The sequence below is a fragment of the Argentina silus genome, assembly GCF_951799395.1.
Source record: "Argentina silus genome assembly, chromosome: 7".
Classification (NCBI taxonomy): Eukaryota; Metazoa; Chordata; class Actinopteri; order Argentiniformes; family Argentinidae; genus Argentina; species Argentina silus.
Window position 1 is genome coordinate 13,986,885 of NC_139661.1, and position 16,424 is coordinate 14,003,308.

At 46.5% G+C, this 16,424-nt stretch overlaps 1 protein-coding gene across 1 annotated transcript; it reads left to right on the forward strand.

The window, feature by feature from the left end:
* Window positions 1-55: 55 nt before the first annotated feature.
* pggt1b (protein geranylgeranyltransferase type I, beta subunit) lies at window positions 56-12,115 on the forward strand (the record flags this gene model as incomplete). The annotated part of the gene is made up of 9 exons (XM_083673141.1): window positions 56-183; window positions 958-1,076; window positions 1,999-2,066; window positions 2,393-2,544; window positions 3,769-3,901; window positions 5,897-5,942; window positions 7,243-7,427; window positions 9,996-10,104; window positions 11,743-12,115. 9 exons carry the CDS (start codon window positions 56-58, stop codon window positions 11,889-11,891), a joined length of 1,089 nt encoding a protein of 362 aa, XP_083529267.1. The 3' UTR covers window positions 11,892-12,115.
* Window positions 12,116-16,424: the final 4,309 nt, after the last annotated feature.

Here is a 16,424-nt window from a genome sequence, read left to right on the forward strand (position 1 = left end):
GTTTACACGGGATGTGATGTTGGTGTGGCAACGGGAAGTTGTATCGAAGTCAAAGATGGCGGAAGAGGAGAACCCGCTTGCCGAATTCGAACAAATTGACTTTTTAAAAGATCGACATGTGCGATTCTTTCAAAGATGTCTGCAGGTGTTACCGGAGAGATACTCCTCGTTAGAAACAAGCAGGTATTGTTTCCGTTTGGCAACCTCTCTAGTTGGAGCGAGTATGTAGCTGTTTTGAATGGGATGCTAAGGACGTTAGCCCTAGTTTGCCTGTCTGTCAGTGCACCTGTCATCGTCAGATGAACAGATTTTCTTGCTAATCGGTCAAATAGTGCGGGTAAATATCGAAACCTTTGTTAATGTAATTGACTGCCTTGTGATGAAATGAACGAGGACACCACCCATCCCACATCTATCTCAGAAGGATAACAAGGTGGCTAATGGTGCTAGCCGAAGCTGGCTAGCTGGCGATTTGACAGTGTAGGAGTCATGATGCAATGATGGATTCGGCATGCCAATGTTCTCCACCCTTTCCCTGAAGTGTGGACTCCCCGATATGGATTCTGAATAAATAGTGTCATGAGAGATTCAGTGGAAACTCCATGCTTACACAAATCCTGTGCTTTTAAATCGCTGTGAGGTAGCTAATGCACAAGTCCTCACTTCAGGAGAAATGTAGCAAATTGAGACCTAGCAACAAACACAGACTTTAGCCACAGTAGTTGGCTGTCGTCTTGTGTGTCTATCGTCGTACCATATCTAGTCATAAAGACAGCATGATGATCTATCTTCCATGTCATGTATGCAATGCAATGATATATTATTTTGCCTTTGTGTTTTCTGATGCAACAACCTAATTCCAGCCTTAGGTATTCCCAGGTACCACTATTTGTTGGTGTCTTGAACTGTTTGTTTGCACTTGTTTATGTGTCCTGTTGTTGTTGTGTTCCTGTCTAGGCTGACCATAGTGTTCTTTGCCCTGTCTGGCCTTGACGTCCTAGATGCCATGGATGTTATAGACAAGCCCAGCCTGGTTGAGTGGGTCTACTCTCTACAAGTTCTGCCTACAGAGGACCGTAAGTACTGGCCCATAGTCTCAGACCTGTAGGTGCTGTAACCAACTCCTATGGCTATCGTTCTATAAGCTACATGACAGGGATAGTCAGAGGAGTTGTTAAAAGCACACAGCCTACAGATCTGAGATGATTGAGAAGTGATATGCCACGCTTTCATATCATAATCAATAAGTCAGAATTATTTTCTTTTATGAAGTTGGATAAATCCTACTTGAAGTGACAGCATACTCACTGTAAAAACGTCTGCCTACGTGAACCCATGAAAGATGCGGCATGTGATGCAGGCAGTGACATACATTGTAGAAGGACCTAGTTCCATGTATTAGGGTTGTGAGGCATGTGTTTTGCCAACACAACATCTTATCCCACCCACAAGCCTGTAGAGTGGCAGAGGTTGATGTGAATATTTTATAAGCTTTCATCTGGTTGATTCTAATCATCCACTTTTAACCATCTGTTCAATGCCCAGTCTGTTAATTATTCAGGCGATGGACAGAAATCATATTAGGAGCTTGTTTGTTGATCAGACATCGAAAGCTACTGCCATATGTTACCCGTTTGACCTGCTTCCAGTTGTCAGAAGCAGCAGAGTGGATGATGAGAAACTAGTCCACACTCCCTGGTTTCAAGCTGTGGGCCGTAAGACTGATTCAGCAGTTTTTGGAGTATTCCTCTCTAAACATTGACGACTAGGGGGTCGAATAGATCATTTGTAGTCTTTCAATCAATCTGTCATCTGAAATATGTTGATGTATTATATAATGTTAGGCCTCTCTGTAGTATTTTGCTGCCATTCATTTCTTTGTGAAGTGACACTCCCATTCTTGCTGGTATACAGCCAATATTATGACCACTAGATGGCAGCAGTGTCCCTAGTTGTTATTGCATGTATTTCAACTGTGTTTGTTCTCTTCTTGCCCAGAATCGAATCTAGGACGCTGTGGGTTTCGCGGCTCGTCGCACATCGGAGTTCCATACAGCACCTCAAAGGTGGTGGCACCATCTCAATTCCCTTATATTTTATGTATTGTTGTTCAATAAGCATCACTCTAATCTAGGCCTATCTTGTAGTTTAAAAGAGTCACATGTCTATCTGCATGTTGTAGTCCTAGAATCACTGACAAAAGTTTAAGTGGTCCAGCAGAGGCTGGTGGAGGTAGAAATCAAAAGACGGACTCTTTGTGGAATGGAATGAAGTGTGGAATCTAATTCCATGCATTACAATGAGCCTGTCCTCTGATTTTCACCTCCACCAGCTGCCCCTGAAGTGGTCACTGGTCATACTCTAAGTATACTGACCTGTGTTGTCTGCTCAGGGTCCTGGGGTTGCCCACCCGTACGACAGTGGCCACGTGGCGATGACCTACACCGGCCTGGCCTGCCTGGTGGTCCTAGGAGACGACCTGGGCCGCGTCAACAAGGAGGCCTGTCTGGCCGGCCTCAAGGCCCTGCAGCTGGAGGACGGCAGGTAAACTAAACTCTCGTTTACACTACAGGGCTGAGCTGAGCTGAGCTGTACTGGCCTGGTTACACATCAGGGGAGGCTGATGGAGGTAGGAATCGGAGGATGGGCTCATTGTAATGCATGGAATGGGATGAGGAATGGTATCAAACATGTGCACACCGTAGTTGCTGTAACAGTGCTGATGGGGACAATGTGAAAGAGAAATATCCAAGCCAGCACAGTATGGTGTGGGTCGCTCCCAAGACACTCTTCACTGGAAGTCACTCTCATGAACTCTTATATAAGACAGAATCCGGTACTATCACACTGTGTAATTAGACACTGATGACATTGACTAATATGTTTGGACAAGGCAACACCCATATTACCAGATTAACCTGATTAGATGCTATGAAAAAAAAAAACTCCAAGCCGCAGCTTCATATTGCTTGTTGTTTTGGATTCCTCATGTCTTAATGATTATCAGGGAGGACTCTGGTATTTTGAGGTGTGAATTCTATTGAATTTTATATGAATCCTACAAGATGAAAACGTTTTTTTTCTCAGGGATGAAACTATATACTAACAGTACCAGTCAAATGTTTGGACACACCTTCTCATTCAATGGTTTTTCTTTATTTTTATTATTTTCTACATTGTAGATTAATATTGAAGACATCGAAACTATGAAGGAACACATATGGAATTATGCAGTAAACAAAAAAGTGTTAAACAAATCAGAATATGTTTTAGATTCTTCAAAGTAGCCACCTTTTGCTTTGATGACAGCTTTGCACACTCTTGGCAAGGTGTGTCCAAACTTTTGACGAGTACTGTATATAAAATAATGATGCAGGAATACTTATCATATGTCTCTAACTACAGAAACCATTTCAGAACATTCTGAGATGTCTGTTGATTTGACATGGAATGACCCCACTGGTAGATCCTATACATATACAGTACATTTCTCCACAGCTTATTTTCCAAAAAATCCTTTTGTTTTCAGTCTTCTGCTGTAGGCACCACATAATACATGCTCAAAGATGGTCTTTATTACTTGAAAGAGGCTTTGATATGACCAATTTCACTTGAAAGTTTTCAATGTGATGACTACAGCAATCCTTTTGAGGATATGTCATCATAATAAGAGGCCTTCTTGACCAGTAAAACCCTTTGACACAGCACACGTCAACCTCACTCAAACCAAAACAGATGTTTCATGTCTGCTTTCCTGTCTGTTTTCAGTTTCTATGCCGTCCCAGAGGGAAGTGAGAATGACATGAGGTTCGTGTACTGTGCTGCCTGCATCTGCTACATGCTGGATGACTGGTCAGGCATGGACACCCGGAAGGCCATAGACTACATCAGGAGGAGCATGGTGAGTGTCTGTCCTTTTACATTTTCATCAAGCAGCTTGCTACATTCGTAGTATTCTGGTAATAACGGAGAAGCTTTGGAACTCACCAACTGCCAAAGAATTCCGGAACACTCACCACCTAGAGTGCCAAGTGTTTTATGTGGTATCTACCGAGCAACAATGCTTTAATTGGATACAAAATGAAGCATCAGTATTTTTGGTGAATAATTTCACCCTGGGTACTCTAGAAGGGACATTTCTGTAGGACCTTTTCTCTTATCTTTTTGACTATAGAATGTAGAATATCACCGTTTTCACCTGTGTGGACACTGGTATGGTGCTGGAGATAATGAATGTGGCTAAAAAATTGTGATCTGAGATTTGTTCTTCTGTACTGTCCTAATGTGTGTGCTTAACTTTATGGATGTTTCTTGTTTTGTTGGGTTGTGAAGTGACCTTTAACCCCACATTGGCTGTTTACATCCATCATAGCTGTTAGGTAGCTACATGAAACGCCTGAGTTTCAGTATTGACCTTCAACAACACCTTTTGAAAGTGTTGGGACATCAAAGGGCCAAACTGTCAACTATGGCGTCTCTCTTCACAGCATGAGCCCTCAGAGAGAGGCAGTTTACACAGCATTCATCCCAGCACAACTGTCTGTTTTATTACATCCTCCCTTTATTACCCCCCTCTCTCTCTCACACACACCCACACACACTCTGTCTCTCTCACACACACACACATCCACACCCCCCCCCACACACACACACTCTCTCTCTCTCTCTCACACACACACACACACACACACACACACACACTCTCTCTCTCACACCCTCACACACACACACACTCTCTCTCACACCCTCACACACACACACTGAGAAGAGAAGAGAAGAGAAGACACCATTGTTTCCTAGGCTTGTGTGTCTCCTCCTGTCTCTCCTGCCTTCTCATCCCTCATATTTAATCCAACAATAGATTATATAATCCAGTCTCCTGGCAGCGCAGCCCTACGCTACTCCTGTCTCGTTGGCTGTGGTGGATTACACTGAGCTGGGTGTTCTTGTGCTGTTTGGGGCCATGCTGCTGGCTGTGGTGATGACAGACAGACAGAGAGGCAGAAAGACAGACAGACAGGAGAAAGACAGGGAGGCAGACAGACAAGAGAGACAGGGAGGCAGACAGACAGGAGAAGACAGGCAAGAGAGAGACTGGCAAGAGAGAGACAGGCAGGCAGGCAAGGCAAACAGATAACAGATATGCAGGGAGACGGACAGGAGAGAAACACAGACAGGTAGATAGACAGGTATTTAAGGTACAACCAACTAGACAGGCAGACAGACAGATAGATGTGTAGATGGACAGACAGACACTACAGACAAGCAAACAAACAAACAGACAGATACTGTACATAGAGATAGGCTCTGTGGCCAGCTCTGGTCCTAAGCTCCATGTTGACTCTCAGAGGCCTATAAATAGACGCTATGGTGGTCCACACTGAAGGGAAAGACCCACCAGTCACTAATCCTCTTACCCACTCAAAAGTGGTGGGATACAGCGGAGGCTGGGGGAGGTAGAAATTTCTCTCCACTGGCCTCCACTGGTGGGATATTAACCCCTGACCCTGGGGGGGGGGGGGGGGGGGGGTCGGACAGTGAACACCACTACCCTACTACACACTATTACTTTCCTTTTGTCATTGTTGTTTAGCTTTCTAGGCTAACTGGTTAGCATTGTGTGTTTATTAGGTCTGTATTTATTTGGGATGCCTTCAGTGCTAGTCAGTAACTTCACAGTACTAGGCTGTCACAGTAACGGCTAGGCTAACGGTAACTGCTAGGATAGCCTTCAGCGCTAATCTGTCACAGTAACGGCTAGGGTAGCCTTCAGCGCTAGTCTCTAATCCTGTATTTTGTGTCGTCTGATAATCTCACAGACAGCTTCTCTTTGCTCCGACTTGAACATTTGTTTATCTAATGGTCTGTATATTGTTGTTGTGTTTCCCTTCCTCAGTCGTATGACAACGGCATTGGTCAGGGAGCGGGCCTGGAATCACATGGTGAGTATGGCTGTAGCTAACACAGATTTACTGTATATAAAATCCTTCTTATGGATAATTGAGGGATATTACTGGTCTAGAGAGGGATTAGCCATTAGCTACCAAAACATTACTAGAGAGAACATATCCTCTTAATTCCTTCCAATTAAATCCTATTATTCCAGGGAACCCCCCCAGGGAGAGCGTTGCCCCCCACCCTCCCAGGACAGTCCCCCCCCCCCCCCCCCCCTCACGTAACGATGGCACAATACACAGAACACTTCAATTGAACTCTGAGACTGTTGAAATTATAACCTTTATTTAGCCTCGATGCAAACCTCCTTTTGTGTGTCTGATTATAAGCATTATCTAAGACAGACAGCCTCTCCTATCTGTTTAGCATCAGGCCCTCCCTCCCTGTTAGCTAGCCTGTACGGAGCCTGTCCCTTGTGGGTGATTTACTGCCCTCCCCTTCAATTACAACCCCTGCAGCCTGCAGTGATCAGAAGGCAGTCATGCTCCTGCTGTGACAGGTGAAAAGGAAGAGAAATGATGGATAGGTAGTTATCACTGCTGCCTGCACTGATAACCCCTGTCATTAAAGAGGTTGTCAGTGGATGAATGGATGAAGGATGAGTGAAACCTTTATGGCCCTGGGAGAGGGTTTGTTTGGCACGAATCTGAGCAGGAGTCAAGGGGGTTATCCCAGGTCTCCACCCTCCTGCACCCTAAAGTGTACACTTGTGTGAAACAGAGGTGAAGTTGTTGCAAACAGTCACGCCACAATTTGCTCCAACCGAGCCTCGAACTTGCGACCTCTGTCTTGCCAACACACATGACCTATCTCCTCCAATACCTGATGTTAACTCGCTACGCTATCCAAAAGCTCGCAATTGGGGGTGTTTGGGGGTGTTTGAACCTGAGGAGTGAGTTTACCATCTCATTTGCACCATTACATTTGCACTCCCCAATGTGGATTTGAGAAGCATAAGCATGGGCTCTTCCTCCACCAGTCCTATACTTGTGTTTGGATCCAACGTGGGGTAGTGCACAAGTGTACACTTCGAAGCAAAGGGGTGAGGAATTGAGACGCCCATTGATGCGTCATCTAGCTGAGGCTCTTCACAGCGTCGGGAGGTGAAACAACCACCTCTCAGCTGCAGAAGGGTCCTTGTAACCTCTTCTCTCCTCTGACTACCTGTTGCTCACTACCTGTTCCTCGTGAAAAACAAAAAAATATGCCTCAGGGAAAAGGGTGCAGAATTGGGACACAGTCTCTGTCTCGTCTATCCCCCCCCCGCCACCCTCCCCCTCCCTCCAGGTGGCTCCACGTTCTGTGCGATCGCAGCCCTGTGCCTGATGGGGAAGCTGGAGGAGATTCTGAGCGAACGGGAGCTGAACAGGATACGCCGCTGGTGCGTCATGAGGCAGCAGAACGGCTTCCACGGACGACCCAACAAGCCTGTCGACACCTGCTACTCCTTCTGGGTGGGCGCCACGTTAGAGGTACTGAGGGAGGGAGGGAGGGAGGGTGGGTGGATGGGTGGAGGGAGGGAGGGAGGGAGGGGGTGATATTGGAGCAGACAGGGTTCCGCGGGCGACCCAACAAGCCTGTCGACACCTGCTACTCCTTCTGGGTGGGCGCCACGCTAGAGGGAGGGAGGGAGGGAGGGAGGGAGGGAGGAAGGAAGGAAGGAAGGAAGGAAGGAAGGAAGGAAGGAAGGAAGGGAGGGAGGGAGGGAGGGAGGGGGTGGTGGGTCGGTGGGGGATGGAGGGGGGGGTTGTCATAGTACTGGAGGAGAGAGAGAGAGAGAGAGGAGGTGTTGTTATAGGAGCAGGCAGGGAGGGAGGGGGGGTACTGGAGCAGGGAGGGAGGGATGGAGGGTACTGGAGCAAGGAGGGAGGGATGGAGGGTACTGGAGCAGGGAGGGGGAGTGTGTGGTGATGGTACTAGAGCAGGGAGAGACCCTCCACAGACACCCTCGACAGACATATACTTACACAGACATACATTCTGTCTCTGTCTAGTAGCTTGAGGGAGTGAAGAAGGGAGGGAGTGGGGGGATGGAGGGAACCTCTGCAGACACACAGACATCCATATTCTGTCTCAGTCCATTAGCTTTGCTTTCTTAGTCCTACACACTAGATACACGGGCTGTTAGACACACTGCTCAGACATACACTCCACAGACATGACTCCTGCACGCTTCTGTTTGCACTCAATTACCTCTGCTTTCTTAGTTAAACAGCAGATATGCAGAAATGTACTCCTCCAGACAAACACACCTGTTACAGTCCAGGAGAGGGCCAAACAAACCTTCAGCACTGCAAAACTGACATGAAAATGGAAATATTTGGCTGCTAAATGTACTCCCACCATAATATAATTTAATATTCTTCTTTATTTCGCTTTCCCCATCATACCAGAATCAGAGAAAGTGTGTAAAGCGGCGCAGGTTAGAAGATATTTAAAACAAATAATTAAAAAGAACAGCTACATTGTTGACTGGTCACAGTTAGCCGCGCTACTTCTACTAGCACACGACTTGAATATCAAATACAAATATTTTATCACGGTTCAACTATCTAGCTAAAATAGCTGTATTTACAGTCTCCTATGGAACTTTCTATACAAGCTTGCTTGCTTGTTTGTGCTTTACCAGCATATTCACTTTGCTTTCTTAGTTAACTCATTCAGCGCCAAGGGTGAATAAAGTCGCCCAAATGGTCAACATTCTAGAGTGCCGAGGGTGACTTTATTCACCAAAAATGCATACATGATGATGCTTCATTTTGTAGCCAATCAGAGGATTGTTGCTAGGTAAATACCACATAAAACACTTGGCACTCAGGTGGTGAGTGTTCCGGAATGTTTTGGCAGTTGGTGAGATAAAGATCCATAGAGTGTGTCTGATGATAAATGATTCAGATGTGTTCGTACTTCATAGCATGCATGGACATGTTTACCCCCCTACTGGCCACTTAGGAGGAAAGTTGCCAGTCATGCAGTCAGACCCATTAGCTAGCCAGTGATATTGTATTTCTGTATCTTCTGCTTGATGGATAGTGCAACGTGTAGAGGGATGGAGTCCATCTGCCTGTAAAGATGATCATGTTACAATAAAGTTGTTGGTAGTCAACAGGGGAGGCTGGTGGAGGTAGAAATCGGAGGACGGGCTCATTGTAGTGCATGTTATGGAATGAGGAATGGTATCCATTCCATGCATTAACAATGAGCCCGTCCTCTGATTTCTACCTCCACCAGCCTCCCTGTCTACAGCTGATAATAAAGTCCTAAAGAACAACACACTTGCATGGCAGCCAATACGACTGGGGGGCGTGGCCTCTGTTGTCAGTGTGTACGTGGGTCTGAGGAGCTCTCACTATTAGGGGAGTGTAACTGAGACAGTAACCTTACCTGGAACACCTACACCACACCACACACATCCACACCCACACACACACATCCACACACACTTACTCACTCACTCACTCACTCACTCACTCACTCACTCACTCACTCACTCACTCACCACACACACCCACACACACACCAACTGCACAGTGACAGTAACCTTACCTGGAACACACACACGCATGCACACACACACACCTACACGCACACACACTCACTCTATACACACACTCACTCACTCTATACACACACACACACACTCACTCACCACACACCCCACACACACACACACACACACACACACACACACACACACCAACTGCACAGTGACTGCGCAATGGAGTTTATGGCACAGAGGACTGGGAAATACCAGCATGAGTCATGAGAAGTGATCTGTTATGGAGAAGTGACCCATTCACAGACAAACAGTAAACCAGCCATATTGAACCTTATATTCCAGGTTGGATATTGACAGTGATGACTTGAGACCAGTATTTTCTGTCTTTACCTCACTCCTTACCATACTAGCAGGCGTGCCTCTTCAATGTTACAGATATTTCAGTGCTTTAGCTGCTTGTGTGTACTTCTAAGGTGTGTGTCCCCTGCCGGGCCTGATCCTTACCCTCCCTCCCTCCCTCCCTCCTTCTTCCCCTCCCCAGCTCCTAGATGTGTTCCAGTACAGCAACTTTGAGAAGAACAGAAACTACATCCTCTCCACGCAGGACCGCTTGGTGGGAGGGTTTGCGAAATGGCCAGACAGCCACCCAGGTAAGGTTACACACACACACACACACACACACACACACACACAGATATATACACACATACACACACACACACACACACAGTCTATAGAGGTGTAGTGGCCTCTGTCAGTGGAAACCAGGAGGTAACCCGACCCCCCAGGGGCCTGAATAATGTGTAATTGATGAGGAGGTGATTGTCCAGAAGGAGATCAGCCGCCTCACCTTACAGGGCCCAGGAAATGGCTGCTTCTCAGGCCGTTTATAACTAGAATGGAATGGAAATGAAACAACAAAACATTCTAGAATGGAGTGGACACAACAAAGCATGAGGGGAGGACTGTGGAGAAGCAGTATTGTTTATGACTGTATCCGCCTACAATGTTATTATCTCTGATAGTTTCGTTCCACCGTTGACGAGGTATAATTACACTGTCTGTTTGTCTTTTATTGTTCCACCCTGTAGTCCTGGTCAGGGCACAGTCGAGAGGAAGGTGAACACAAGGAAACACCCCATATCACTCACAGTTCTTAATAGCAGAACCGGGAAATACACTTTTTTAAAAAGAACTTCCACGTCATAGACAACCTCAAGTCATGACTCAGGATTCTTAATGGAAAATTGATTTTGATGTCTGTTTCTAATCCGCTTGTCATTTAATTATAATTCAATTAAGGTGCATTTCTGGGCCTTCTAGGCTTTCAGGAGGGTCCCGCGGGACATGGCCGCTTAAAAGGGTCATGATACATTATGTATGTTTCCTTAAAGGGGCAGTCCAACAACGTGATGCTTCTATATATTTGTTTTTAGTCACATACACGTACACACATTTCATGTTTTTTTTATTTTTTTTATTTATAAAAAAAAAAAAAAAAAAAAAAAAATGTTATTATATATAGTTTCCTTTGAATAATAAGATGTTATGTTGCTTTCCAAATAACAAAAATAATTAGTTAGTGAGAAATCACTTAGTCCTGTGAACACATGAATGTTCTGCTGCATATTGGCATTCTGTCATCACTCATGTGATCAGTTTGATCCATAACCCTGTGTTCTGAGAGTGCCAGGTACTGAGTGATTAACGACCTTAGATCTCAGTATTTGGCAGCAAACCTTTGTGCCATCTCTCTCCCACAACCCCACCCTGTTTTAATAACAAACCACATCTTAATTGCCTCACATTAGTGGTCCAACACATCATCACATTTTGATAACTCTAAATGATTAAAAGGTTATTTTCACTTTGTACTTCTGAAGGCAGTGAACCTGTTAGTAGAGGCCTGTGGTTCTGTGTAAGTGGATCGGACCTGAGGCGTAACCGTGGCGATGCCATGGTGGACCTGACTGAGTGTTTGACGCTACGCAGCGCCGCAGCACAGACCTATCACGAGCAGGTGCTGCCGCTCAGCAGCACGTTACAACACTGACCTAGATTCCTCCTTCTCTCTCTCCTTTCTCCTCTTTTTCTTCTCCTCCGTTTTTTCTCCTCTGATCTTTGTGTCTGCGCCCTCCCTCCTCTCCCTTTTTACTCCCTCTCTCGCTCTCCCTCTTCACTCTCTCCATCTGTCTTTCTCACTCTCTCTCTCCTCTGGTCCTTGCGTCTGCTCTCTCTCTCTCTCTCTCTCCCCCCTCCCCCCCTCCCTCCCCTCTTTTCTGTTCCAGACCCGCTGCATGCCTACTTTGGTATCTGTGGCCTGTCTCTGCTAGGTGAAGCCAGCCTGAGGAAGGTCCACCCCGCCCTCAACGTCAGCCAGAGAGCCTTCGAGTACCTGCAGCACCTGCACCAGGCATGGAGAGACGCCTGCACCTGACAGCAGCCATCTCACCACCTCCCAACCTATCCCCCTAGCCTAGCCTAGCCTCAACCCCTAGCCTAGCCTCAACCCCTAGCCTAGCCTCAACACCCCCCACCCCAGCCCCTAGCCTAGCCTTAACCCCCCCCACCCCAGCCCCTAGCCTAGCCTCAACCCCCCCCCCCCCCCACCCCAGCTCCTAGCCTAGCCTCAACCCCCCCCACCCCAGCCCCTAGCCTAGCCTCAACCCCCCCCCCCCCACCTCAACCCCCGGCCCCAGACCCACCTGGCCCCCTAGCCTAGCCTCAACCCCCTCACCCTGGCCCCTAGCCTCAACCTCCCCACCTGGCCCAACCCAACCCCCGGCCCCAGACCCACCCCGGCCCCCTAGCCTAGCCTCAACCCCCCCACCCTGGCCCATAGCCTAGCCTCAACCCCCTGGCCTAATCCAACTCAACCCCGCCCCCCTCCCGCCACCCCAACGACAACCCCCACCAGAGACTGCACCCCCACCCCAAGCCATGTGCAGCCCCCCCCCACCCCACCCCTCCCCTCCTCTCCTCAGTTACTTTAGCAATAGAAGCGATAGTGAGTAGACAGACAGAGGACAGGACTGTCTCACACTGAAATAGGGAGGGGGGGCGGGTAAATAAATGATAGGGGTCCATCTATTATTGAGTGCAAACTGTCGGAGTGGAACAGAGGAGTGGATTTCTGTCCCAGGCCCCAGCGTCACGACACAGCAACCTACCAGTGTAATAACTCAGTGTTATCTCTGTGTGTTTGGGTTTGGGTGAGACTTACTGTAGATACTGTATTATTTCTTTACTTCCACCTGAGAGACGTTCTGTCAAAGCCTTTAGCTGGTACCGTGGATAGGCAAACAGCTAGCTACATTCTTGAAAAGGATCTCGAAAACCGTTTGTATTTCTTTTTACAGACATTTTGCCTTGAATTTTGTGTTTATATTTTTTCTGTTAAAAGTGTTATTTTGTTATTTTTGAAAAACAACACACACCGGTAAAGCCTCTGTGTTTTTCAAAGATACGTTGGTTTAAAGCATATGTGTATCCTGCTAACCTGGTAGCTCTGGAGATGCCCGAGGGTAAATGCAGTGTGCTGTGGTCCTTCAGGGCTAAACAGTCACCTGACCAACTCACTGACTGCATCCTGTTTCTCCATCCACTTCCTGTAGTATTCACTTGCATTCACTCCCCCATGTGGACTTAAAAGCATATGATTGGACAGTTACACCAATCCATTCCATGTAGGGGACAAGTGACCAAGTGCATACTTCAGGATAAAGACGTATCAGGGTTCTCCCCAGGATGAAGACGTATCAGGGTTCTCCCCAGGAACAGCGTGGCGCTGGATTGCATTGCATCATAACTTGACTGGCATTTATTCATGTTAAAATGTGTACGCTGAATTCACCGAGGAAAATCGTAACACTTTTATTTTTAACAACGATGTTGTTGGTGATCAAAGACAGTTACTCTATCATGACTAAATATATCTTTTAATTTGCCTTGAAATGTTTACATAGTGGCGCCGCCAAGTTCACAGCGTGGCACAGAAACACTCTTAAGTTCTTTGGGGAGAACCCTGAGACTGACGCAGCCAGTCTTACCTGCTTCTCTTAGACCAGTCACTTAAACCTGATTCTCTCCTCTGAAATGTGCCTCACTCAGCAGAAACTCTGCTCTCTGCCTAGGAGGGCCTCTTAAACAGGCTTTACACTGCAGAGCCGAACCGAGCTAAGCCGAGCTGAACCGTACTGGGCTGGCCTAGTTACGCCCCCACCGTAGAGGCTGAAACAGTGCTGGAAAGGGACAATGAATAAAAGGAACAGAACCGAGCCAGCACAGTACGGTTCGGGTCGGCCCTGTCGTACGGCCACTTACTGTGTGGAATATGGATTTGCCTGTGTCGCTGCAGATTAGAGCGCTAGATTGGGTCAAAGGACAATTGACACATGAATGTTTGCTACTATAAGTACTATATGGAAGCAAAGTCAAATTGAATTTATTTTTTTCTATACTTTATAGAAATATTGAGTGTAGACAATATAAATGTTATTATGTCACCTCTTGTCATGCAAGTGCTCGATATCTAAATCACTGCTGTTTCAGTGGGATAGAGGGGGTTTGACATGCAGCGTTTATGTGAAATAAATAATAAGCATACTGTCCTGCTTGTGTCGAATCAACTGAAGTATACTGGCTTGGCAGTGCATATTTATGTGAAAATGAATAAAAAACAAATTCCTAACTTTTCATTGGTGCAGAGTCTGAATCGGGTGGCTGTAGCTCTAGTTGTAGCTGTAGCTGTGGTCCTCTGGACCTGCAGTGTTTGCTGCTTCTCAGCTGAAGTTATTGATTAGCTCAGTGACAGTACTCTCCATCTCACCTGATTTAATCAGCAGCTGTTAGAGCTGAGCCATGAGAGTAGATGGTAGAGGTGAAACCCAGTTTACACCACAGCAGCAGCCTCCTCCCTGCACGAGGTTGGGCCTTGTTCCTGCAAGGTGGAGGTAGAAGTCGGAGGACGGGCAGCAGCATTATAGGCATAAACCAGTGAAGACAGAAGTCGGAGGACAGGGCTCATTGTGATGCATGGAATGGAATGAGGGATGTGTTTGATATCATTCCATTCCATGCATCACAATGAGCCTGTCCTCTGATTTCTACCTCCACCAGCCTCCACTGGTGTATGCCTATAATGCTGCTGTCTTGGACTCTGTTGATAAAATAGATGTTCTCAGTGAGACTTGACCTGGATAAATAAAGGTTAAATTCAATGGAGGTAGAAATCGGAGGACAGGCTTATTGTGATGCATGGAACAGAATGAAGAATGGTATCAAACATACATATCAAACACATGTTTGATGCCATTCCTCATTCCATTCCATGCATTACATTGAACCCGTCCTCCGATTTCTACCTCCACTGGTTTATGCCTATAATACTGCTGTGTTGGACCAGGCCTCTGTTGATGAAGTAATGTTCTCTCAGGGAGACTGACCTAGATAAATAAAGGTTAAATTCATAAATTAGCCCCTCTTGAGCGACTGAGGTTAGAAACAGAGGCTACTGCAGGCTACTCATGATCACATACAGCATGACACCACAATTTATTCCAGAACATTTACAAAGATCCTGTGTTGTCTTCAATTTGTCCTCCTCGGACGCCTTCAACAGATTCAGAGGGCTGGATGAGGGAACACAATCTAGCACATGCTGGAAGATCATTTAGCCTCGTTCATGATTGGATGTTTGAGAACAAACCATGGCCCCAGCTGTCAGCTGTAGTAACTCAGAGCCTAGCAAGAACCCAAGAGAAAATAAATGTTTCTACTACAATACACACACGCATCTGATCTCATACATGACGTATGTGAGTCACGTAGCCCAAGGTGGTCTTTGGCTTAAAGCTAGGTTATATAAACACTATAAATACACGAGCCACCCTACATACACTATAGACAACTCCACATTGACGTCTTAGTCCTGAAGATAAACGAGTCAATAATTCCTATTGATGAAGCCTCAAACCAGAAGTCCGCTCCCTGCTCTACGTGGCCTATACACGCCCTGATGAAGTCCAGTATAGACCACACACAGTTGGCTGAGTCCAGGCTACGGCAGGCCAAGAACATCACTGTCTGTAAGACATGGGTCGTCATTGACCACTGCTTGTGTTTCTCCTCCCATGTGTGACATGGCATGACATCCGCGTGAAGCGGCCATCTGGTGACGCCGTCCGTGGCCGCGCGCGGAACAAGTGGCATCGCCAGCAATTACGCACGAATTTAATCCCCTCCGCTCCCTTAACCCGCTACGTCACCCCACCAGACTTCATCCCGTCCCGTAGCTCCAAGTTAATCAGGGAATGATTCTCTCTTACACAGAGAAGACCGTTGCTCTGTGACATTATAATCCACAATAGCATATATGCGTTTTCTGAAAGAGCAGATTTGTTATGCGATGGGGTCTTTGTTGGGCGGTTTTTTACTTGACTTTACTTGATCACTGAAATTAAACGAATAACATGAATATTATGAGGTAAAATGCTATGTAGTTCGGGAATGAGAACCAAACATATGATGCACAATATGCATGTACATGAATGCACCCTTACCCATGCGTAAACGAACGACTGACTGAACGACCCCCCCCCCCTTTTTTATCATTCAATTCAATGTTATTTCCCGGAATTTAAAAATATATCGACAGTCGGTTCATTGTTGGGATGAAATTATATCATGGAGAGAGTACAAAGGAGAGTACACAGTTGGAGACATCGCGGATAGTGCCGAAGTCGAGCGGGTCGGTAACGATGTACAGTGAGGGCGGGGTTTGATCTCCAAGATGATTCCTGGCTAAATCAAACATCCCTGGAAGCGGAACGGACATGAAATGTACATATGGGCAACTCGACATACAGACGATGGGGATGAGGAAGATCACCACAACCCCTATTTCTCTGAATGAGACATTCTCTCCCTCGGAAGCCATTTAATGTTCTTTTCTACAGACATTGCTATAGGC